The sequence below is a fragment of the Bidens hawaiensis genome, unplaced genomic scaffold (genome assembly GCF_021521415.1).
Source record: "Bidens hawaiensis isolate Kalapana, Puna unplaced genomic scaffold, B.hawaiensis_p1.1 tig00023671_1, whole genome shotgun sequence".
Classification (NCBI taxonomy): domain Eukaryota; kingdom Viridiplantae; phylum Streptophyta; class Magnoliopsida; order Asterales; family Asteraceae; genus Bidens; species Bidens hawaiensis.
This window is the reverse complement of record NW_027493722.1, coordinates 60,813-87,623: the sequence shown is the minus strand read 5'-3', so window position 1 is coordinate 87,623 and position 26,811 is coordinate 60,813. Positions and strand designations below refer to the sequence as shown.

The 26,811-nt window shown below is 35.0% G+C and overlaps 2 protein-coding genes across 2 annotated transcripts; both read right to left on the bottom strand.

Annotated features, from left to right (window-relative positions):
• Nucleotides 1–9,206: 9,206 nt before the first annotated feature.
• On the bottom strand, nucleotides 9,207–9,931 carry LOC143567878 (uncharacterized). The gene has a single exon (XM_077054166.1). It carries the CDS (start codon nucleotides 9,903–9,905, stop codon nucleotides 9,282–9,284), a length of 624 nt encoding a protein of 207 aa, XP_076910281.1. The 5' UTR covers nucleotides 9,906–9,931; the 3' UTR covers nucleotides 9,207–9,281.
• A 2,491-nt stretch (nucleotides 9,932–12,422) lies between these two features.
• On the bottom strand, nucleotides 12,423–26,588 carry LOC143567881 (putative LRR receptor-like serine/threonine-protein kinase At1g56130). The gene is made up of 23 exons (XM_077054167.1): nucleotides 26,084–26,588; nucleotides 20,364–20,556; nucleotides 20,203–20,274; nucleotides 18,696–18,767; nucleotides 18,519–18,590; nucleotides 18,368–18,439; nucleotides 18,126–18,197; nucleotides 17,971–18,042; nucleotides 17,816–17,887; nucleotides 17,637–17,702; nucleotides 17,484–17,555; nucleotides 17,297–17,368; nucleotides 17,092–17,157; nucleotides 16,923–16,988; nucleotides 16,672–16,781; nucleotides 16,218–16,585; nucleotides 14,436–14,634; nucleotides 14,187–14,357; nucleotides 13,943–14,061; nucleotides 13,656–13,866; nucleotides 13,343–13,574; nucleotides 13,109–13,259; nucleotides 12,423–13,000 (listed from the first exon to the last, which is right to left on the bottom strand). Exons 1-23 carry the CDS (start codon nucleotides 26,208–26,210, stop codon nucleotides 12,632–12,634), a joined length of 3,096 nt encoding a protein of 1,031 aa, XP_076910282.1. The 5' UTR covers nucleotides 26,211–26,588; the 3' UTR covers nucleotides 12,423–12,631.
• Nucleotides 26,589–26,811: the final 223 nt, after the last annotated feature.

The following is a 26,811-nucleotide window of genomic DNA, read 5'->3' as shown; positions in this document are numbered from 1 at the left end:
AGAACATGATCGCTAGAGAAATTGTTTGGATCAAACTAGGGTTAAGTTTTTTGACAACCGTCCATTAAAAACCAAGTTTTTCGATTGAAGGTAAGTCGTTCACCATACCCCGTTGTTGCTTTGAGTTTATAACCAAGTAAAGACAGAAAGTTTGATCCGCCGGTTGCACTTTAGTTTTGCAATTAGAGTTGACATTGTTTTTTTTGTCTTATGTGAGCACACATAGCCACCGTCCACGCCAAAGGTAAATCAAAAGTCAACAAAAGTTTATTTGTTGTGTCAACTTATTCCAAGAAGAAAGAAAAAAAAAGCAGTGGTTGTTTTTTTTTTTTTTTTTTTTTTTTGATATTTTGAGCATCGATCAAAAAATAGAAGTTTGGTTGGTGGAATATGCAGGTTGAAGCGCTACTTTGTCAGAAAAGACTTGGATGTAGTGCTAGAAGATGAAAAACCAGAAAAGACGTCAGAAGCAGATTGGAAGAAGTTAGACAAGAAGGCTCGGGCATGTATTACTTTGTTATTGTCAGAAGATGTGGCATTTAACATCATGAAGGAAACCACAATGTGTGGTATGATGGATGCACTATCCAACATCTATGAGAAGCCCTCTGCAGCAAATAAGGTCTATCTTATCCGAGAGCTAGTGACTACAAGAATAAAAGAGGGTGGGTTTTATTGCAACGCATATTAATAATAATCTTAATTCGATCTTGTCTCGCTTAGTGTCAGTCGACATTAAGTTTGATGATGAAGTTCAAGGTCTTTTGTTATTATCCTCTTTGCCTGACAGTTGGTCGCAAACAGTGACTGCGGTTTGCATTTCGTCTACAAAAATTATTTTGATGGGATTCGGGATTTGATTCTTGGAGAATATTCAAGACGTTGAAGTTCAGGTGAATCAGCAGATAATATATTAGTCATAGAAGGCAGAGGTAGGGGAAAACAACGAGGCAGTGGGAGCAGGAAGAGGAGTCAGTCTAGGACTCGTAAAGATATTGAATGCTGGGGTTGTAAAGAGAAGGAACACTTCAGGAATCAGTGTCCAAATGATAATAATGAAAAAGAAAGAAGTCAACACTGCAGAAGAATGCTCAAAGGATGAGTTTTTAGTTCTTAGTGTTGAGGATAATGTTGATTCTTGGGTCATGGATTCTGGTGCTTCATTTCATGCTACCCACAGCAGTGAAGCATTGCAGAATCTTAAGGAAGGTGATTTTGGTAAGGTTAAACTGGGCGAACAATGATGTTCTTGATGTTACGGGCATGGGTTACATGAATTTAGTTACTTCAGCCGGTTCATGGACCTTGAAGGATGTCAGAGTGATTCCAAGCTTAAAGAAAAAGTTGATTTATGTTGGGCAGTTGGATGAACAAGGACATGAGGTTAAATTTGGGAACGGGAAGTGGAAAGTTGTTAAGGGAAATCTTGTTATAGCTCGAGGAAGAAAGAGGGGTTCGTTGTATTTGGTCAGTTTATCGCCTGAGGGAGTGACCGAACCAGTTCAGAAAAAAACCAAAGTCCGGTTCACAGAGTCTAGTGGACAGAAGAAGGTTTGTTTTGCAGGAGATAAATCCAGAGCCACAGGTCTGATTCAGGTTGAACGTGCTAAAAGTGGTTCAGAAAAACCAGTCAGAGGTTTTCGCGGCAGTGGGAGCACTGGCAGTCAGTTAGTCAAAGCTTTAGCCAGAGTTACCAGACAGTGGGTTAAGAGAACCAGTATTTCAGCGGTTAAAGTCTCTCCAGAAGATTACCTGCTTAATATGGAGAGTGTTGTTTGTTCTCAAGGTATTCCAGGATTCGGCAGTTCGTGTAAGTGGTAGCCGGTAGGGACAGAGAATGATTCAGCGGCAGTTGTATCCATGACTGATGTGTTGGAGCTCGGGGGAGCTTCAACGGTGGTTCAGGTTAACTGATAAGAAGACAGATGCAACCAGGAAGACGAGGAAGATTACAAAAGGTACAAGCGATCATCGGTAGATAGTTTGAAGATTATCAAGCCTCCAAGTGGGAGATTGTTGGGTTTATGGAGGCTTAATTGGGCCCGGGTTAGAAGACATATTTAGTGGCAGATTAGTTAAATTGAAGACCGATGGCAGTCTGGCCCGTTTATTTAATTAAAGCCCATTATTAGTTTTCTTGGGTAGTAAGTTGTAAACCCTAGTATGGTTTTCTATATATATTTGTTGTACTTGTAATTCCTCATCACGAGTGAGGCAGTAGCAATAATAAAATACCCTGGTTGCAGCCTGTGGACGTAGGTCAGTTTAGACCGAACCACGTTAAATTTCGCGTGTTCATCTTCGTTATATTTTATTTCTCTTGCAGATTATATTGTGTTTGTGTGTGTGTTGAAATACCCGAATCCCTAACACTATGAGTACGGGTTTCGAGTATTTGAACTAAAAAGGTAAAAAACTTTATATATATATATGTATGCTAAAATTCAAGCAAATACATCATCTTCAAATTGGAACTTACATAAGCAAATAACAAAACCACATAATCAAATCGAAAGAGTTTGAAGAATGGTTCGATTGACAGAATGAATAACCGGTCAACTGATGAACTGAGCTCGAAAAACTGATCTATTGATTGAATAAATAGTGATATCTAATATCCGGAATTAAAGAATGTGGGGAGAATCGACAGATGGGCTGGAATCAGAACAAAATAGGCGACTTAAAAAAAGGAATTTGATGTGTAGCGATATTCATTGAATATGCTAAGGCGGGAGATATGATAATTGAATAGAATACTTAGTCAAACAGGTTTACTTGAAACCCATTAAAAAGTACCCGGTACTCGACTCGTATTAATTCGGGTTCGGGTACTTTTGAATTATGATCAATAGTTATTTGGATCGGGTTTCAGATTAAGGTTAAAAGTGTCAGCCTTAATATAATATCAGTTTCAAATTAAAACTAACACTAAAGTTATGTACTTATGTTAATAATCTAACCTCATTAATAAAGGATTGGACAGCTGGCATCGCCTATACAGGTTTATTTATAAAATCACAATCATATAGTTCCTATTGTCCAGACAGCCTTCACAATTCAGGTTTTTAGGGTTCCTATTAACTAATTCATGATTCATATACTAATCTCATCAACCCAACCCAGCATTTCTTTCCTTTTTACATATAATTCATCATCAAAGATATATTTTCAATTAACAAATCGAATCATTTTTGAGTGATCGATCTGATAAGGTTAGTTATTTTTCTTCCCAAATCTTCGATTTCTATTAAGTATAAACACTAAATTGATTTAATTTGTGTTTTATCAATAGTATGAACCCTAAATCTGACTTCGATTTCATCTCGACTAAAATCACTATCACGATTCGTGTTCATCCATACTTATCGATTCTATTATATATTTTTCTGTTTGCCATTAATATGTTTCTTACTTCAGAAGGACCTACTACGATAGAACCAGTAAATATGTTTATTTTCACTATTATAGATCTTTACATGTAGGCTTTGTATCTGTCATTTTTATCTCTTAATTTTTTTTAGAATAAATTAGGTTTTGATCGACTCCACTTGACCATCCCCTGTTTCACATAAACAATTAGGGCCAAGATCTGATTTCAGTCAATTCACTAAGCTTTGTATGATTATTGCATAATGAAATTCTTAGTAATGTTTATTTCCACTGTTGTTTGTGTTTCTAATTTATGTGTCAGATCATCATCGTCTGCTATAATTAGGGTTATGAATTTCTTGGACTAATGGACCCGTACTCTTTGATTATGTGACTGCTCATGTTTTGAGATTAGATTGCAAAAATTGACATTTTTTAAGTTTCATGAACAGTCAAATTTAACCGGTAAACGGGAACAATTTTAAGTTTCATGAACGATCAAAATTACCCGTAAACGGGTCATTTTTTTGTAACATTAACTGGTCCAAATTTAAGTTTACTTACTATTGGCTCAAATCGAACCCGTATGAAGGATCTGTTTTAAGTTTCTTTAGCAGGTCAAATTATAGCCGGTTACCAGGTCATTTTTTTGTTCCGTTAATGGGTCTAAAATTTAAGTTTTATTATTATCGGCTCAAATTTAACCCCAAAACAATTTTAACTTTATTAAACGGGTCAAATTTAACCCGCAGATGGGTCAATTGTTTGTTTCACTAACGAGCCAAAAATTTAGTTTTATTATTGTCGCGTCAATCTAGCTTGTAAATGGGAACAATTTTAAGTTTCATGAACAGTCAAATTTAACACAGTTCCGGGTCAATTTTTTTCTTCCGTTAACGGGTCAAAAATCAAGTTTTACAATTATTGGTTCAAATTTAACCTTTAAGGATCACTTTTAAGTTTTTTATAACCCGTAAAAAAAACAATCTTAAGTTTTATGAACGATCAAATTTAACCCGGTCAGTCACCAGGCCATTTTCTTCCATTCTGGTTTGTCTCAAGATATATAAATATACATATCATGGTTTTTTTGTTGCTAGAAAAAATTGCAACTATTGCAGCAATTTATGATCAAATCGTTTTTGGCGAATAAGGGCTATTATTGCAGTACTACAGTAATTCGTCAATTCGTCCTCGCCATGTTCTGCGAATCAACACACTGAGGGTTGATTCTTCAAGGATCGTTGATTGCAAGCCCAAGTTTCTTGATTGGAAAAGTTATAATCAGCAATTTCCAAAGTCTAATTGTTATTCATATCATAGCAGTTGTTTCATCGCTTCGTCCAGTTAACTTGAGATACATTAGTAGTCTCGATTCTGTCAGGTGTTAATATGCAGGTTGCGTTTTGTGTGTTCAGGACTTCAGGGCATTCTGGGTATTTTTGAAGGGTCAATTTCTATGATTTTTAATCTAGGTTGAGTAGATGCAGCCCACTGCAATGCAACAGTTTGTGAGGATGAGGATAATTGATTTGAAGTTAATCTCACTTATTTAAACTGCTCAAAATTATATTACAGATTTTTGTACTTGATTTTTGTTATCAGATGCATTATGCTTCATATCATGTTAAATACTTTATAATAACATATGATCAAGATTAAACTAAAATTTGGTTTTTTCTATTTGATTTGCGGTTACAAAAGAATCCATTAGTAAATATAATACTAATCATTTTCACCAACTCGCAAGTATACTCCACTATATCCGTGATCTTCAGGGGCGTAGCTTAGTTGGGGTCAGGGGTGGTGCCTGTCTTTTTGCTCGGTAGTGTAAATTTATTGTTTTTTGCTCGAAAATTTTTACAAATAGTGTAAATTTATCTGTTTTTACCGAAATGTTGAGGCCGGCCCCCCTCTGGTTTATGATTGTTTAAAAATACATATTGAGTCCCGCTTCTCGACATGTATTTCCAAACTTCGCCACTGATTATCTGGTTTGCATATGGCTACTCCGGTTACCGGTGTTACTTCAACCATGGGTTCCACAAATGTTTTATTTATATCATATTTGTTGTTTGCATGATTTAATCCATTACTGATAACTCACCTTTACACACAAATTACATGTTATTTGAGAATTCTAAAGTCACTAATCTGAGATAGCTTGATGTCACAATTAAAGTTCGAATCCCACATTCTGTTAAAATCCCTAATGGTACATGTCACACCCCAACCTACAGCGGAAATGCCGGGGCGTGAACTGATTGTCACAGCTCACAAGGTTATTATCTTGCAACATTATAAGTTTCAATACTATTTAATAATTTCAAATAAAACAATTACAGTTAAGTACATCAAGTATAACGAAATTACAACAATGATTAATTTAATTTGTATCCTAAAAAGCATCTCTACGTGATCTTCATCTTGCTAAACAACAAGCTGATAACCTGCAAATGCGTACAAAATATATATATTTGTCAACAACACATATTGAGTGAGTAGATTCACCAGTTTTGACACAAACAAAATGATAATATATAATGATATAAATAATAGAGTAAAAATAAGCAAAACTGTTATCTGTGAGTATAAACAATGAAAGTGTTAAGCAAGTAATGAGTGTCGGTGAAGCCATTGCCAATGCGATCGGGCTCCGGCCACTACGACGGTCGTATGATCATACTATAATGAGATTATGTTGGACCTCTCCGAATGCAATTCAAGTAAGCAAGTAAGCAAATAGCAAGTAACAAACAGTCATTCAATTGATACACAACACAAATATTACAGTTTGCATTTGAGAAATAATAGTGTAAGTAATCTGATAGTTGGTACGCAAGTGTCCTTAAAACATTTGAAAACAAGTAAAAATAGGGGAGTGATTACTCACTTGATCGGATGAACGAAAGATAAGTGAGGATGATGTGAGAAAGATAAACCATTCGGGATACACCGACAAGAATTCCTAGTTAAATATAATAATATAAATGGTATAACATGATCTAATGAATTAAGTTTTCGATGTGATTTGAGTTATGTTTGTGATTACAATATCATGGATTGAACGATTGCTTACTATTGTTATTATATTGCAACCTGATATTATCGCTATCCATTGCTTGGAGTAATTATTACAAAATACCATCGATCTTATACTTGATAAAATAACTAATAAAACAATTTAAATAAATAAATTATTTAAATATATAAACATGGTTTAAGATATAATAAATATAAGTAAATAAATAATTTATAATAAAAATGTTTAAATAAAAATACACTTTGAATCGTCAACGAAGCTTTAAAGATAAGGTTTTATTTAATGTTTTTACTATGTTTATTATATTCCTCTAAAGAATTATAATATATATATTTATATATACACGGAAGTTTGAAACGAGATTAATTTACAAGAACCGAAAACTTAAATGTGTCGGTTTCATAAAATAATGTTTTATTAATATTAATTTAAAAGCCTTAAGAAATTGCAATAATTAAAAAGAATTTAAAACCCAAAAATCGGGCTGCCGGAACTCAAACCCGCACCGGCAGCCGAGACACGAAGAACACAAACAAAACAAACCATCTGCTCTAGCGAACCAGTTGGTTATTAAACGAAACCAGTTTAATATAACCAGAAACGAACAGATACCCCAAACCTTGAAAACCCAAGATCTAACAATTGATTAATCCGCTAATCGTTTTCTTAAATAATGTTAGGGGTTTTGATTAAGGGTTCACGACGAAACAGAATCATATAAATAATACCTGAAATCACGACGGATTAATGGTGAACGATGAACCAAGGATGGCGGCTCAACTAAGATCGAAAACTCATATCAGAAGATTTGTAAAGTGAAATCAAACTTAGGGTTATTGTTGGCGATGCTTAGGAGGTCAAATCTGCAAAGTTAATTGAATTATGGTGGTTGATTATGGTTATTTTGAAGAACAGCTCTCGTGTCGGCCAAGAAAATAAACAATACGAATATTATTGATCGACTTACCTAAATAAAGAGTGTCGGTTAGGCCGTAATAGGCGAGATTGACAACTTTTTGATTTGATTTCCAAGTTTACGGCATGAATTGTGGTTCAAGAATGATAAACGGGTCTCGGTTACTCAATACGGGTTATGGGTTGCTGGTAAACGGGTCATGTGATCAAATCAATAATAATATATATTTACACTTTAGTCCTTGGAGAATGAAAGTAGAAACATAATGGGATAATAGTTTTAGTTCGGGTTAAAATTGCCATAATGTGAAAGAGAGATATATGTTTTAAATAAGTAAATAAAAATTATAATAATTAGTTTACTCAATAAGCGCGATAATTTTTATTGATTAAAATTCCCGAACTTATAAACAGGTCGGGTAATGATTATTAAAATAATGATATAAAAATCCGAGTTGTTACAGTACACATGCAATAGAATTGTTGATAAAGATCGTAACTGTAAATGTAATATTAATACGAAACTACAAATGTAAGCATTAAAATATAATATGTATTTTACTAAATTTTCTTTTTTTGACTTTTGTCTAAAACTTGCATTGCGGTTAAAGGATGCTTGAAAAACTGAATTAAAAGTTTTAAATCTTTGGCCCGTGTATTGCACGGGTCACTGACCTACTAAAGTCATGAAAACACTCCAAATTCATTTATTGTAATAGCTCAAATGCACACAATTTGTTTAGTGTTTAAATCTATTTGGTTATCTCTACTATATCTGAGTATTTTAATTTGAATTATGTATTTATATGTAATTATTTTAATTATAGTTAATTTTTATTTAATAATGCTAAATTAATAAAAATGTATAAGTTATAAAAAATGAGTATTATTATATAATAATTAAAAAAATGAGAAATTAAGGTTACTCCTAACTATGATGGGTTTGGATTAAATACATATGAAATTAACGTATTAATTTAGAGAATCAAGTAGAGTAGAGTAATAACTACTTTATGGTATAATTACACAATTACTCTACGTATAAATATAATTATTCTACCTGATTATTACTCTATAATGTAATTATATAATTACTCAAAGTGTAAATAGAATTACTCTATTAGATTCTTAGAATTAGCACATTAATTTCATTTTTACGTTGATAATCCTAAACCAAATCCAATAAAATAATAAAACACTAGCCCAAGCCCCAAGGTTGTCTCACCAGACTTTCGGATTCAACAGAGTCAACAACTCAACATAATGTGGCATGATACCAATAACTTAGTTTCGGATTCAACAGAGTCAACAACTCAACATAATGTGGCATGATACCAATAACTTAGTTTCGTGAGTCGTGACTTCTTCTTGAGGGATACATAGAAACCCGGTTTGTGCCCGCCGGCCCGTTTATAAACCAGCCCACTTCACCAAACGTTCTCTTAAACTAGTTTGGACCTGACCCGATTCGGAAAAACGCCAAAAGTCCAGCTTTTTTTTTTTTTTTTTTGTTTTGTTTTTTTTGCCTCAAACCGTTTTCAACCCAATCCAAACCGGTCCAGACAAGGCTGACCATTCTTGCATTCAAACCCATTCCCAACCCTATTCCGTTCGGCCCAAACCAGTTTTAGCCAAACTTAGACCAATCCAGATTGGTTTATAAACTGGACCCTAAACCTACTCCCTATTGGTATAACTGTATAAGTATAACACAAAACAATAACATAAAATTGGAATCGCCAATCAAATCCAATCCAAAATAAAAAATGCAAAAAAGAAAAAAATAACATCTAAACCATAACATTTCATTATTATTATATATCTGAATCTGAATATGATCCTGAGTATACATGATTTTAAGATTAAGCATTCAACAAAAACTTAAGCTACCAAATTAGAAACCAACAGTTTCTGCCAACACCAATCAAATCTAAAAACCCAAAACAAAAAACAATCAGTCACACAAAATAACCCTAGTAAGCACAAGAACAAAACAAGCCACACCAACAAAAAACAAAGTCACAAAATCCCTCCCAGACCATTTCTTCACCCCTTCACAAACCCTCAAACTCTTGGCCCGCCGCAGTGCGTCGACTTCCTTCAACAAATCAAACTCCAACCCCTTCTTCTTCAACTCCTTCACACACTTCCCCAACAACCTCCCATCCTCCTTCTCCCTCTCCAACAATTTCTCAATCAGCGCCTCGCTCTCCATCTTATACCGGACCGCCCAAATCAACCCCAACGAGCACAGCACGGAGCATAAGCTCGGGACCCACGACCGGGTACACGAGGTTGGAAATGTAGTAATTGATGTGGTACCCCTGAATAATAAAACTAAGGAAATGGAGTGGAAGAGGAAGAAGAAGCAGTAGAGATGGGTTAATTCTTTACGGACCGAGTCGATTTGGGTTTCTTTTAAGGCGATGCGGTTGAGGATGAGTTCTTCTTCCTTGAGCCATTGTTTGAGGAGGAGTTTGTGGGTGGGAGTCATGGCGATTTCGTGGAGCGGGTGGAGGGATTTGGAGATCGGGACCATGATCGTTGCGGCGTCGTTGGTGGGTTCGTCGGTCGGCATTATATCGGTGTTTGAGAATGAGAGAGTATTGAAGAGTGATTAATGTGAAAGAAGAATGAAACGGTAGATTGATTGATTGATTACTGGAGCGTTGGTTTGGGTATTTGAATTTTTTTTTCTAACGGTCGGATTTTTAAAAGTTTTGGTTTGCACCCTTGAAGAATATTTAGTTTGACATAACTCCTCCTTTCGTACTTACTTGGATCCAATCCAGATTCCATGCTTTTGGTAACTTTTTATATAAAATTATTTTGTGTTTATTCTAATCATGTTTATATTTGGGTTTATCATATTTATTTTTATATTATTAGTACATTTTGTAAATGTAAATCTAAATTACCGGCATTTATAGTTTATTTTAATCTTCAAGAAATTTTTAAAGATAATAAAAATTAATTTTTTTAAGTATTATAATTAATGACGTTTAACAAGCGTCACTTTGTCGGCAAACTTAGTGAAATATTGAGGTAAAAATGTGCCGACACTGGAATTATTGGTATACGACATACCATCGGAAAAGACTAGTGACTAGTGTGTGCTACTTTTAATATGTTGCAAAATAAGTCGGTACTCTTTTGTAAAATCCGTCGCAGATGGGATTTTTCATTGTCATAGATCTGGCGTTGGATTATGGCTGGTAAACCATGAGTAACAACCACTAAGACAAATTATTTATGAATTTGTATGTCAATGATACTCATTTGTCTAGTAGTATTACATTATGTGTATAATGAACAATTTGTGTTATGAAGTTAACTAAATCATTTTCCATGCCCTTGTAGATTTTCAAATGTTCTTGATAGCTGTGTAAATGAAGCGAACGTTCGTGAAATATTGGTGGTTTGTTTGGCCGGAAATTTGCTTTTGTTCATATATTTAATAAACGAACGGACATGAACAACATTTTTTTGTTCATTTAATTGAATGAACGAACATGAACACAACTTTGAACATAAACACATGTCTCGTTTGTTAATTTATGTATTTATTACAATTGCTTGTTTAAATGTCCGTTCAAAGTTTATTTGTTACAACTATGAATTTAAAATCCATTTGATTTCATTTTTAAAATTCTTTGTTTAGCTATCTTTGTTTACTTTTGAAATATATCTTGCATGCTAGTTTAGACTTAAATTTGGATATTCATGCTTATGCTCATGTATATTTGTGAATTGTTCGCTTAAATATCAAGAAATGAACATAAACAAACCCACATACATTTATTTTTTAACGAATGAACACGAATAAGAAAATCCATTTGTTTAATTATTCATGTTCCTTTGTTTCTTCGATAAATTTAAACAAACAAAACAAACAAACTATGTCTTTATTCGTTATGTTCACTTTAAGGACTAAATGTTAAAGATTTTCAAATTGTACATCATACGTAATAAAATAGTTAGTAAAACCTATAAACTTCATAATGTTTAATTAGCCAAACACAACTTATCACCTAACATACAACTATACCAAATCAAAAGTCCCACCATCAACAAGGGAATTAGGACATGTGTAATAGGAAATTATAGAGACATTATATGAGTGGATATTGGATAAAGCCCCTACACCGTCCTCCGGGGCATTATGGAGCGTTATATGTTACGCATATATTTGACTAAAAAGGTGATGATGTTGCAGAAATGCCTCCTAAGGGGTCATTAACCATTACGCATGATCTTAATAGGTTTTCAGAATAGTAGGATATAGACAGATTTTACCTATATTCTAGAAGAGAAGGATTATGCGATTGCTTCCTAGGAAACTACCAACTCAAAAAACCTATACGACATGGATAATGTAAACTAAACATATAGTTTTATACAAAAACTCAAACAACATAGAGGAAACAATAATAACAAATTGTATAAAAAATAAAATAAAATAATCGTATACAAATGGTATACTAGAGTAAAATGATACTGACAAATGGAAATATATTATCAAACATCATAGATAGACAGAAAACAAAACTAAACCCAAAACTAACTTATCATCTTTATATATTCTTATCAACCAAACAATCACTATTGGGAATATAATAATTTATTGTATGTGATTTATCCACCCATATAAGGTGGTCATCAATCATGGTGTTTCTTTTTCATTTTGCGATTTCATGTTGTTATGAGATACATGTAACATATTTTTGTAACTTCTTGCTTCTTGATGGTTGCGCTATAATAAAATTCATCGCGGTCCAATAAACAAATGTCTAGTTAATTGCTTGTGTCAATATTTGAATAGCTAAAACTAAGGAATATATATTTATTTTTTTACCAACGGTATTTTTAATTTATTTATTTTTTTAAGAATATATTAGAACAAGGTATTTTTGTAACGTGTATAAATCATGCATGTATCATCCCTCTTAGGTTCAGATTCTGATATATTGTACTACTTATTTCTTTGCATGGTACCATAGCATTGATCTTTTATTAGAGCATTGATCTTGTGCTCTTCTTCACATCATTCTACTACCACAAAATCATGACAACCAAATACCAAAGTTCAAATTTTAACAATTCTAATCCCAAAATTTGTTCCATTACTCTTTATTTCTTTACAATCACATTCACTCACCAGTCACCACTCTCAAAATTAACAAATGACAATCTAAATCAAGAGAAATATAAACATCTCAACCGGTATGTCTAATTATTTACTCGTACAGAAAAACATAAGACACGAAAGATTATCCACAAACTAAGCCGTCGCCAACACCATCATCACCTACCTTCTCCAATAAAATTATTAAGCATGGGTCTCGAAACATTATCAGGTGTGGTTGGTGAAACAACGGAGTGACTTGTACCTGGCACAGAATCTGTACCTGAACTCGGAACAACGCTTTTGAAAGTAGTTGCGTCTTTAAAGTTAAAACCACTCAAATACTCGGGCCGAGTAATAACACCACCTGCTTCTATATCTCCAGAAAGCATTGCCACCACTCGCGACATTGTCGGTCTTTGCATTGGTGAGGTTTGGGTGCACAAAAGAGTGATTCTCATCACTCTTTTTACTTCATTTTCATCAAATTCAGACAACTCTTCATCTACCAACTCAAGTTCATTATTAGCTTCATGTAGGTTCCATGCCTAATAACGCATACCAAAATAACCAGACAGATAGGATTATTAATATAAATAGTTTACAACTAAATAAATATTTTTTAAGGAATGATTAAGAAAATGAAAGATACCCACCCATTCAAGAAGATATATTTTCTCATCTTCCAAAGATGAATCAGAATTAGGCCTTCCACTTATAATCTCTAGAGCTACTACTCCGAACCCAAACACATCAGCTTTTTCTGTAAGGTGTCCGCGCATTGCATACTCTGGTGCCAAATACCCACTACAAAACATACATAAATACATATCAAATAAATAGACATAGATATAGATATATATGCACACATATGCTATATGAAATCTTACATTGTGCCTGCAACACGAGTGCTCATGTGTGTTTTCTTGTCATCATAAAGTTTGGCCAAACCAAAGTCTGAGATCTTAGGGTTGAGTTCAGCATCAAGTAAAACATTGCTAGCTTTAATGTCTCGGTGTACAACCCGTATTCGAGATTCCTCATGCAGATATGCAAGACCACGTGCTATCCCGAGGCATATGTCAAATCGTGTGGCCCAATTAAGAGATAGCCTGGTCTTTCCTACATTATAGACCCCAAATGTAACATTATAGTTTTATTGTCTACAATTAGTTGTGATGAATGTAAGGTGATCATTCTTACCGAATAATGCTTGATCAAGACTCTTGTTCTCCAGATACTCATAAACAAGAAGTCGTCTGTCTCCTTCAATACAGCATCCATATAATTTAACAAGGTTGCGGTGTTGGACAGCGGATATTGTTGCTATTTCAGCAATGAACTGACTCTTGCCCTGGTGAGAGGCTACAGACAGTTGTTTAACAGCTATTACTCGCCCGTCATCAAGTGTTCCCTGTTTACCATGAAGATTATTATTATTAAAAACTAACCATGGTTAAGTTGGGGTTTAAGAAGCAAAAGTAAACTACCTTGTAAACAGGTCCAAAACCTCCTTCACCAAGCTTATTTGAAGGACTAAAATCATCGGTTGCATCTCTCAACTCTCCATAAGTAAAGGTATATGGTTTGGTGTCAATTCCCAAAAACTCTGTAAACAATAATGTGCCAAATGAGATTATAATCATCATACTATTCCAACAATAATCAAAATTTTACAGTAAAATTATTAACAATAGGTTTTATGCAAATGAAAAACACTTTTCATGTATATACCTTCATAATTATCAGACGTGTCCTGTTTTTTCCTCCGCTGACGAATAATATATAATGCTAATAATGACAGAGAGCCTATAATTACAATAGGAACCACAATCCCCACAATCAAACCGGTATTATTCTTCTTATTTGTGGAGGGTGCGGTATTTCTCACAGTGGGGATGAAGTCTGTACAAAAATAAGTGAGGTAAAGATTAGTAGTTGTCAAGTATCAAGAACTTGAAGTTCAAGAGAGAAGTTTAGTACTTGGGGTGGCACTAATTGCTGAAATAAGAGGCCCAAAAGTCCCTTGTTCAGGTACACAACAAGTCCCCTTTCCAGCCCAGAATAAATGAATCTCAAGGTAGTTATCTGAAACCTGAACCGTTTCTTGCCTTGTAACAGGACTAGAGGAGGCCCCTCCTGCTGCCCTTTTTATATCAAAATCTTGAAACACGCGGTTTCCCTAAAAAATGATAGAAATTAGACAAAGCAATAACTATATACTTTAACTAAAGGTGGCAGGTTGAGAAACAACTTGAAATGGGTCACTCTTAGTATGGGTCAAAACAGGCTAGGCCGATCCAGTTTGACCCGCATGCATTTTTTAATTAAAATTACACAAATAGTCGTTGTGGTTTGCTCATATTTCTTTTTTAGTCACTAACTTTGAGAAATCACACGTTTAGTCACTAACTTTGAGAAATCAAACTAGGCCCCTAAAATAAATAGAGGTTAACTTTTATGTCAATTTTTAAAAATGACTAAAATGCCCTTAGAATATTAAAAAATATAAGTAAAGTTGGGACCCATTAAATATAGAATATAAACTAACGGTCTAAACTTGTAATTTCTCAAAGTTAGGGACCAAAACCGTAATATGGGCAAACTACAAGGACTAACTATGTAATTAATTCCGTTTTTTATATGCTATAATAACTTAGAAGGTTGTATGAACTAAGAATTGATTTTGGAAGACTTTCAACCTGTTTAGTTTTTGATCCGTTTGAATGCAATAACCTAGGGGTGACAATCTTGACCCAGGCCCTTTCAAATGGGTCAATTTGAGTTGTTTTAAAAATTAAATGAGTTGATTTGGGTAAAAGGTTTTAACTAAATGGGTCAAAATGAGTCATTTGAAATTCTATCCTTTTATTTTCGGGTCAAAATGGGTCGACGAGTTCAAAGAAATGGGTCGATGTGAGTTAGTGTCATCAGGAAATGTGACAGGTTTCAGATCGGAACGAGTTTTCGTACAAGATAGGTTTCGGCACGAAACGGGTTTCAGATTGGAACGGGTTCAGTTTAGGTTTCAAGCCAACACGAGTTTTCACACGGGACGAGTTGTTTTGGTTTTTTTGTTTCTTTTTGGTTGATTCCGGACTTGCTTTTGTCCGTTTTTTCAATTTCGTTTTTGTTCGGTTTGAATTCTTTTAGTTTTGTTTTGATTGATTTTTTCGATTTCGATTGATGTGGTTGGGTTTTGGCTTTTTGTTCCATTTTCGTCGATTTTTTCGGTTTCGGTTCGATTCTTGGTGGGTTTTTTTTTACAGAACAAGGACAACGCATGAAACATTTTAGTGTTTTTACTTTTTTTGTTTATGATGTATATTTTGAGTTATAATTTTTTTATTATTATTTTTGAATATTTTTTTGAGGGTTTTTGATCTTAATAGAAAACCCCTCAAAAAAATAATAAAAAAATCATAACTTAAAATATAAATAAAAGACAAAAAATCTAAAAAAAACTAAAATGTTTCCGCCGTTATTCTCGTTTAGAAAAAAACAAAACCCGGTTCGTTTAATTGACCCGTTCTGACCCAAACTCATTCTGACCCTAACTCGTTTTGACCCATGACTCGTTTCAGCCCATGACTCGTTCGACCCAAGCCAACCCATTTGCCACCTCTACAATAACCTAAATCGACCTATTCATTAGTAAATGATTTTTGAAAATAGCAAATTCCAATTGTTCCGGAAAGGGATAACTGTTTGACTTTGACTTTTGAGGTCAACGTACAAACTTCACTAATTTTTTTTAACGCAAACCTGCAAATAAATGTCAAAGACACGTCTTCCAGTACTTCTCCAAGTGCGCCCATTTGCTATCTCTAGTTCTGCAAACTGGAGGGTCACTGTGTAGTTACCATTTTGCAATCCTAAACCATAATATCTTAACGATCCAGCAGAGAGTCGTGCTGTTTGGAAAAGTTCTGAATCTAAAGTGCCTGTGAATTGGCTTGAAGAGGAAACTATATATCTCGGGTTGTCCCTCTGACCAACATTGCTGACTCCCCACCTTCTTTCAGAATTCACATAATATGTTGCTGGTCCAAGTGTTTCTGTTTCTTCCGCAAATAGTAAGTTGTTAGACGATGTGATTGGAGGACCACCATTATTGATTCCAAAGTCACTATCTGTAAAAACCAAGAGTTAAGGGGGTGTGTGAGTTGGCTGTTGGCGTTCAACAAAAAAAGGGAAAGAAACTTATGTTTTTGCTTACATCTTGGGGACCCACGATTACAAGGAAAATTCCTTTGGAGACACTCTGTACCTGAAGGAAAACTACTGTTTCCAGAATTTCCTAAAGTGAAGTTGTTCACAATTAAGTTACTGCAAATTGCACACGTTAGAGATATGACATTAGTTCCGATACCTATGCTTAAAAGTAAAAACTAATTTCTAAGTCAGTCACAAACTACCGCTTTTGCAATAATAATAATAATAATGTAATACTCTACATCATGCACTTACAGTTGTAAGTTTGCCTCATTGACCCAAGACGGAAGTGTTCCGGTTAGTTCATTGTATGACACATCTCTGCATGAAGAAAATTGTAAAGTTACACACACACACATGACACACACTCATACATATACACATACTATATATAAACTCCAAATTGGCCATGCATTTCACTTACATATTCCTGAGACTTGAGCTCTTTACATCGGGAAGGGTACCATTTAAGCTATTGTTTCCAAGAATCCTGAGAATGATGACATCCATATGAGATTTAAAATGTCATTATTTATCCCAATTATTAAATTCCAAGTTTCCAACATTGATACTTATTGCCTTAATTGCATGAAATATATTGTTTATCATGGAAAGAGAATGTGTATTACAAGAAAGAGAGTTGACTCAAGTTGAACAATCCTCTTGGAATCTGTCCATTCAAATTGTTGAAACTCAAATCCCTGACAAGTATACACCCAAAGTTAAAAGATGCAGTGAGACCAAACAGGTACGTCTGAGAGCTTTCCTTGAACAGTTTATATATTTATAACTTCAATATCAATGCAGATTACTCACAGTCGTGTCAAGTTTTGGTAATCTCCAATGTCAGATGGAATAGGGCCAGAGATTCTGTTATTCCTCAAAACTCTGCAGGAAATGTGTCTCGTTATATTTTGTTCACACAATAATAACATGGGTAACCTTGAGAAAGAGTAAATATATGCTCACAGAACAGTGAGGGACTTCAAATCCCTGATAAAATCCAAAGTTCCATTAGATAAACCACTTATCCTCCTGCAACATTCATGATACCAGAAAGCAGGTAATTTTAGAGAGTTTAAATTACAAGATCAAACAGCTTGCAAAGTATAATAATTGATTCTTTAAAAGGGTAAAAAGAAACTTACAAGTCCTGCAAAGAGATCAGATTAGAAAACGTGGGTGGTATTGAACCTTCAAAAGAGTTCCCCTCAAACCTCCTGTATGAACATAAAGCATGTAAATAATTATAAAGTTTCATCTCATATATAACACCTTGAATATGACATACAAGCTAACTTACAAGGATTGTAACAATGTCCAATTCCCAATAAAGTCAGGTATTCTCCCAGTAAACGGATTATCAGAAGCCCATCTGACAGCAAAAGAATTAGTATCAATAATTTTCATGGGATAGATGGACAACTTTGAAACATCATAAAAAATAAGTGCTCTTACACTGTAACCAGGTTCTGTAAACTAGCAAATGTGGAAGGTATTTCACCGCCAACTCCAGAACTATCAATGTAACTGACAAAATAAACATGTATGAAGATGATATAAGATTTGTTCAATGACAGTGTGTATAGATATGCATAATAGAAAAGTATATCCAAACGTTCTTTCGTCTTAAATTAACAAAGAACTAAGCAATTCATTTAGAAAAAAATTTATAAGATACTAATCATAAATGCTCTTACATCTGCTCTAATCTTCGCAAATTTCCAAGTTCAGTAGGCAGGGAACCATTAAAATTGTTTGTGCCAATTCCCCTGCAACATTAAATTTAACATTTCATTCTACGAAGAATCAAAAAAAATAATTTGTCAGAAAAAGGAGAAAAAAATATACAGCAATCTAAGGTCAGAAAGCTCTCCTAGCTCCGGTGGAAGCTCCCCGGATAAAGCATTGATACCCATAGTCCTAAAGATAAATGCAAAAATATTTGCCATAAACCTCAGCTTTATTCTTACAGACATTGAGGTTAAAATGATAAACATGTTAAAAGTATAAAAAAGAAAAGCTTACAGCCACTGCATCCGAGTTAAATTGCGAATTGAAGGTGACAAGGGACCTGTCAAATAGTTCTGGCGCAAATCTCTGTAGCAAATACAGGAATAGATATTCATAAATCATAAGAGCTACTGTATATGTGTGTTTACACAAACACACACACACATATATATAGTAAGTTGTCGGTTTTAACTTTCAATGGTTACTGAATGTAGTTCATACTATATGCCAATACAAGCTCTAAACTTTTTAAGATAATGGTTTTTACAACCATGTTATTAGTATGCAGTTACATCTAACCACGATACTTGCTAGCATACAAAAAGTAAAACAAAATAAACTAAGTATTGTGCTTGTAGTTTCATGCAACGAAACTATATTTCTGTTAATGAAAACAACTAACTCGATCTTAGTTTTATTTTGTTGTAAATTTCATCCTTGCACGCCATGAGTATGTCAATATTAGAAGAAGCTAGTTTCATGAAACACTTCTGAATTCAATTACATAATAATTTGGTAAATAAATTTGCATCAATAAAAGAAAATCACTCATTTATTTACGTAGACACATAGTTGTTAAAATCGAGCGCCTTTTGCGCTTAAGCGCATTTAAAGCGCCAGGCGCATTAAATGCGACTTGCATGACTCAGATATTTAAAGCATCATTAATATTATCCCAACTTCCCATGCATGTTAAATATCATTCAAACAACATTTTCCTATTCTCTAGGAGTACCTATAAATCCACTATTAAAGCACCTCAATCTTTTCCCAAATTTCCCATGCATATTAAATATCATTTAAATATCATTTGACTTCAGTTACTAAATGATTAAAATATTCAGAATTTGTAATTAGGTTTTAGTTTTTTAATTTTTGGAAATCTGGATATTATGATAAATGTGTTAATGGATCTAATTGTTGTTCTTGACAGTTAAAATGAATGCTTTTTGAGTTGTTGAATTACTGGATATTATGACATATGTGTTAATGATTAGGTTTTTCTAATTATTAAGACGTGCTTCATGTTTTGGATTTTGGTTGTTCTATGAACTATTTCAAGAATGAATGTATGTTTTCTTATTAAGATGTTCTATTTTAGTTAAAAAAATTGTTTTTTTAATGTGCGCTTTTTTTTTTAAATCGGGCGCTTTTTTTGCGCTTATCGCCTGGACGCTAGGCCCAGCCTCAACGCTTTCGAGCGCTTATCGCATTTGATAACTATGCGTAGACATGTTTCTAAACATCTTATCAAAATTATCCATGTAGCATCTCTAAAGGTATGGAAAGAATAGTAGCTAGACATGTACAGAAGAAGTGCAGCAAAACCATATAATTTATGGTAAAACAACCAACTCAGTCTTAGTTTTATTCTAAAAAGGTAAATTTCATCAATAACACCATGAGTATATCAATATCAGATATTAACTTGTTTATCTACCTAGACATGTTTTTAAAAGATCATTCGTTAAGGTGTGGAAAGTATAGCAGTTGAAAGGTATGTAAATATAGAAATTCATACAGATTGGTAAGGTAAACCAAAGTCCAGAGTCCTTCGGGGATCGGGCCCACCGCGTCCATTGAATAAACTCTTCTGGTAAAGCAAAAGATGTAGAATACATATAAGTAAAAGATGAAGTGGTAAATAATGTAATACTAATTAAAGGAGAAAGAAGCCGTTACAGTCGAGTAATGTGGCAAACAGAATTGGGGAAGCTGCAATCACATTTGATGCCGGGATTGTACGAGTCGTTATCGAAGGTGGAAGAGTCCACGGCAGTGCCGGTACATGGATCTCCACTTAGGTTCCATCTCATCCGTGCTACTGAACTTTCTGCAATCCCCCATTGGCTGAACATTTCGTTTATAACTCGCACTGCAACACCAGTTTCATTCAAATCAGCATTTGGCACCGAAACTTAAACAAAAAATAACTTACAACTCAAAACTTTGATTGTTATTGATTGTGATAATAAATTAGGTCTACAAAATCCTTTATATAAACCTATGAATAGAGCTGTAAACGAACTGAACGAAGTTGTTCACGACGGTTCACGAATGTACTATTTAAGAAAACAAATAGCATTCTTAATCCAAAACATTAAACATGATCACCTTAATTAAATATACAGTTAAGCACTTGAGATGATGATAATGATAATGATAATAATAAACACAATCATCCCCCAATTGGCGGTTTTATTTTGATAATGTCAATGAAGCACAAGTTAGATTTGTTGTTAGTTAAAGCTGTTGGGTTCGTAGGCCTTGTTGGCCCGGTTTATTATATGAAGTCAAAAGAGGAGACGGGTGTGGGCGGTCGGGCCCAAGCCCGGCCCGGTTTAGATTTCTTGCATAATAATTTACTAACCCTAGTTCAGTCTCTATATAAACAACATTATGTACTTGTAATATTGGTCACTCAATAAAGATATACCTAGTTGCCACCCGTGGACGTAGGTCAGTTTAGACCGAACCACGTTAAATCCTCGTGTTCGTTTATTGCTTTCGTGTGTGTGTTCGGTTTCGTGTGTGAGTTTAATCCTAACAAGTGGTATCAGAGCTTAGGTTCGGATCACACGAAGAACACGGGAACCAACCTTCCGCCGCCGCCACCCTACTGCGCTAGGGTTCCGCCGTCATCGTTTTTTCGCCGCGAGAAAACCTTGCTGTTGCTGTCGCAACACCGCTAGAGTCTTACCGACTCAGCCGCAGGGAAGAAAGGGGTGATCTCCGGTAGGGTTCCGCCATACCCAATCGCCGGAGTTGTTCAGGTTCGGTTTTATTTTCGAAAGCATTTTACCACCGCATAACCACCGTGTACCGTTGTTTAGTTGTGGGTCAGACGCCGGAGTTTTTTGTAAGATATTGATTTTGAGGCAGAAGCTTAATCGATATTTTCTCACTAAGAGCGTGTGCTTGGTAGAGAGAGACGTGACCATGGTTAATTATATTTGTTCAAGTTGCAGCATACCTTTTTGACCAATAGCCAGATTTGACCAAAATTCTTGATTCTTTTTTGTTTTAAAAGATCAATTTTTTGTGTGGGCCAAGTTTTCTCTATTTAGGTTCGAAAGTTTTATCGGGCAGTTTAGCCGAGGCACAAGGACAAGATATTTTTTAACAGTTTCAACGAGTCAAGAACGAGCCAATCAAGATCCTATTTTTGTTGAAGAACAGTTGAAGTCGTTTAAAGAAACGGAGAACCAGTGCCAACCGCGTTTGTCAGGTTTATCGTTTCAGTTTAAAGTTTCGGTTTCTGATTTACAGTTCGTTATTCCGCTGCACGTTTAAAATAGGTTGATTGTTTAACAGAGTTCAGTTGAACAGCCGTTAAGTTCAGGCTCGTGCCATTGTTGTGTCTGTCTCTGTTTTATCCAGTTTTTCGTTTTAGTCATTGCCATGACAGAAGACGGAAAGGTTTCGATACAGAAGTTTGACGGACAGAAGTTCGGTTGGTGGAAGATGCAGATTGAGGCACTACTTTGTCAGAAAGACTTGGATGTAGTGTTCGAGGATGAAAAACCAGAAAAGTTGTCAGAAGCAGATTGGAAGAAGTTAGACAAGAAAGCTAGGGCTTGTATTACATTGTCGTTGTCGGAAGATGTGGCGTTTAACGTCATGAAAGAAACCACAGCCCGTGGTATGATGGACGCACTATCCAACATGTATGAGAAGCCTTCGGCAGCGAATAAGGTCTATCTTATCAGAGAACTAGTGACAACTCGAATGAAAGAGGGTGGGTCAGTTATAACTCATATCAATAATCTTAATTCGATCTTGTCCCGCTTAGTGTCAGTTGACATTAAGTTTGATGATGAAGTTCAAGGCCTCTTGTTATTATCCTCTTTGCCCGACAGTTGGTCGCAAACAGTGACTGCAGTTTGTAGTTCGTCTACAAATATTACTTTCGATGGGATTCGAGATCTGATTCTGGGAGAAGATTCAAGACGCAGAAGCTCAGGTGAATCATCAGGCAATATGCTAGTCACAGAAGGTAGAGGTAGGGGAAAACAGCGAGGCAGTGGGAGCAGGAAGAGGAGTCAGTCTAAGACTCGTAAGGATATTGAATGTTGGGGTTGTAAAGAGAAAGGACACTTCAGGAATCAGTGTCCGAATGGTAAGAAAGAGGTGAACGTTACAGAAGACGACACAGATGACGGGGTCAGTAGTGATGAGGCTTTGGTTTGCAATGTTGAGAGTAGCGTTGATGCTTGGGTGATGGATTCTGGTGCATCGTTTCATGCCACTCACTGTAGTGAAACGATGAAGAATCTTAAATTTGGGGATTTTGGAAAGGTTCGACTAGCGAATGATGATATTTTAGAGGTTACGGGTATGGGAGACGTTGATTTGATAACTTCAGCCGGTACTTCTTGGACTTTGAAAGACGTGAGGGTTATTCCAAGTTTGAAGAAACGTTTGATATCAGTTGGGCAGTTGGATGACCAAGGGCACGATGTTAAGTTCGGGAATGGGCAGTGGAAAGTAGTCAAAGGGAATCTCGTGGTTGCTCGTGGCAAGAAAATGGGTTCGATTTATATGGTCGATATGTCACCGAAAGGAGTGGATCCAGTTTTGGTGAAAGACAAAGTCCGGTTCACAGAATCTCGTGGGCAGAAGAAGGTTCGTTTTGCAAGTAACAAACCCAGAGCCAAAGTGAAGATTCAGGATGAACGAGCTAGAAAGGTTAAATCAGTTGGGGGACATCGTGACAGTGGGAGCACAGGTCGTGTTTCAGTTACAGTTCCAGGTCGACAGTGGATTAAGAAAACCAGTATTCCAGCTGTAAAAGTCTCTCCAATGAATTACTTGCTGAATATGGAGAGTGTTTGTTCTCAGGTTATCTCAGGATCCGGTAGTTCGTTACAGTGGGAGCCGGTAGGGACAGAGAACGGGTCAGGGGCAGTTTCAGCCATGACTGACGTGTTGGAGCTCCGGGGAGCTTCAACGGGCCTTCAGGTTAATTGATGAGAAGGCGGTGGCAACTAGAAGAAGTTTAATGTTCAGATTACAGAAGTACAATCAGGAGTGCAGACGAGAGTACTCAAGGCCTCCGAGTGGGAGATTGTTGGGTTCGTAGGCCTTGTTGGCCCGGTTTATTATATGAAGTCAAAAGAGGAGACGGGTGTGGGCGGTCGGGCCCAAGCCCGGCCCGGTTTAGATTTCTTGCATAATAATTTACTAACCCTAGTTCAGTCTCTATATAAACAACATTATGTACTTGTAATATTGGTCACTCAATAAAGATATACCTAGTTGCCACCCGTGGACATAGGTCAGTTTAGACCGAACCACGTTAAATCCTCGTGTTCGTTTATTGCTTTCGTGTGTGTGTTCGGTTTCGTGTGTGAGTTTAATCCTAACAAAAGCAAGCCTTTATAAACAAACCATTAACGAAACAAACTGAACACAAACAATAAAACTATAAAATTTAAATGTAAGGTTTGTTATTACAAATACATTATCAAAATATGACACAAAAACAAACGAACATATATGAACACGTTACCAAACGGTCACGAACACAACCTATGTTCATGTTCATTCATTTAACTAAACGAAAAAAGTTTCTTGTTCGTGCTCATTCATTTATTAAGCGAACGAACGAACGTAAACGAACTTCCGGCTGAACGTTCAGTTCGTTTAAAGCCTGCCTATGGAACTTAGAACAAGTAATCTAATTTGAATTAGCCTAAACGAAAAACTGACTCAAACAACCACTAGACTTTAAGCGCCACTTATTACCCGAACTTACAAGATTAGGCTATAACCTAATTCTTCAAAATGTCAAAATCAAAAACTCAAAACACACCGGAGATATTCATCTTGAAATTGAGTTCCAAAGTAACGTAACCCTAACCTAATTGCTAAAATCTCAGAACTCAACGAGCATTTAGCTTGCAACTCAAATATATGTGAATTACACTGTAAGGTGAATCAGTTTTAAATAGAGTATACACTGTCTTACCACCAGGTATTAAGATGAATTGAGCTTCGCCGATGGATACACGTCGGCCAAAATCCACGATTCATCGCCGTAAACCACCGTGCTGCCACCGGCATTTGCCCGTTCAGGCGAGAAAAATATCAAAATAGTAAAGAAACGTTACAAGGGGTGGGGTTTAGTTATTCGCATACTTATCCCAATTATTGAAGTTTTCTCAAACCGGTTAGGTTTTAATCAGGTAATTACTTGTCGGGTTTCAGGTTTTCTCTAAATTTGATGGATGTATGTTTTAAGAAATGTCAAAATCTAGCACTCTACTTTCAGTTTGTTATCAAAATGCAATTATTTTTCAAAATCTTTTTTTTATTTATTTAAATTCATGATTATGAATTTTAATATATAACCTGTAAGGCTGTAAAACATAGTTTTTGATGTAAGTTAATTGTATGTTTGATGAAGGTATATGTGACATAATTTGACAATTATGGAATGTAAATATATTGGTTTAGTTAGAGCACATGGAACTCATCGGATGGGAACACTAAACCTCTTTTCCCAGGTTACTTTTTATTGGTTTCTAGAGACTATTCACCATGTAACGTGATAAAATAGAGACATACAGGAAGAAGCTGGGGAAGCCGGGGAAAATAAGAAGAAAATTGATCCGGAAAAACCATGACCCCCCCCCCTTCTTCCGAATTTGGGGGAAATGGGAAGTCATTGGGTTTACGGGACCTCTTTGTGTGCTCTTATAAACACAGGAAATTATGGACATCTATGAGTTTTCATGGATGATGATGTGAGGTGATGAACACGTTTTATATGCAATGATCTTACAACAAAAGCCCTTTTGTTGATGTTTTTGGATTTTTTTTGTTCAATAAACTGGCGATTACCAACACGATGGTTAGCCTTTTCTAGTAAATAAAAAAGAAAGTTTTTTTATTTCGTTTTGTTTTCCTTATGTTTAGCTTATTTTTAAACATAGTTTTACATAATTCAACTTATGTTTATTATTAGTTATGTAATATTTAATCGTAAATTTATGTTTGTGGATTGAATCATTGTTAAGAGAAAAGATTAGGAGAATATTCTTTACATGACTAAACATGCCTATTGGTATCATGACCAAAGAAGTTTAATATGTTTTTCACTTTTGGAGTTACAGTTTATTTTCAAAATATCAAGAGTAAATAAAAAACAAACGGATTAACAAAAACTGAATGAGTTGAAAGTCGTTAAACATGTATTTTTTAACCACCGCAACTATTGATCACAATCCTAGGTAAAAATATATATCAAAAATCATAATCCTAAGCAAACTCAACACATGAGCAGAAATGAAGAAATGAATAGCAACCATGGAGAATCAAAGATCATCAAAGCTATAAACACAAAAGAACTAAACAATAAAGAGCAAATATAATTAAACCGGAGATAGATCAAGAGAAACCTTCAGCTGGATCAGTTTGGTTTTGAACTTGAGCCACGGTCGCGTTGATCATTAACCATAACCACAACCATAACGCCACCTTAGAAACCGTTAACTTGATTCTTCCGTCACCGCCACTGCGTTCCATATTACAAAATGATCAACTATGAGCACTTTAACAGCTTTTTAATATGAAGTTAGATATAAGTGTGAAAGCAGATACTTTTATTTAATAACCTACTTGGTGTTGAGGGTTGACACTAGCTTTACAATTCAAATACTTCCATCTTCTATTATTGACATATTTTATATTTCTACATCAAGATTGGTGTACTAATTGTCCTATTATAAAACGTACACTTTCTTTTAATCCTTTATGACAATGTTTAAAAACCGGTATAAATACAACCATATAAATAGTTAAATACAACTTTAACCGGGTTAAATAGTTTACCCTGTAATTTCATATAAATACAACCTCAACTTAAAAAATAACCCTAAAGTACATTAATAAACATCACGCATGAACCAAACATTACACATGAACAATGATCGAGTTATATAGGAAGTTTGTACTTTATATATGAAATTAAACAATTACAAAAGATGTAAAAAAAACCCACACTGGATTTGCAAGATACAAATTGGTTGATTAACGAATCATTGTTTACTGTGTTTACTCGTAATTTTATTCGTTAGGTTAAAAGTCATTTTCAAAAATACCGGCCGCAAAAAATATCAAAAATCTC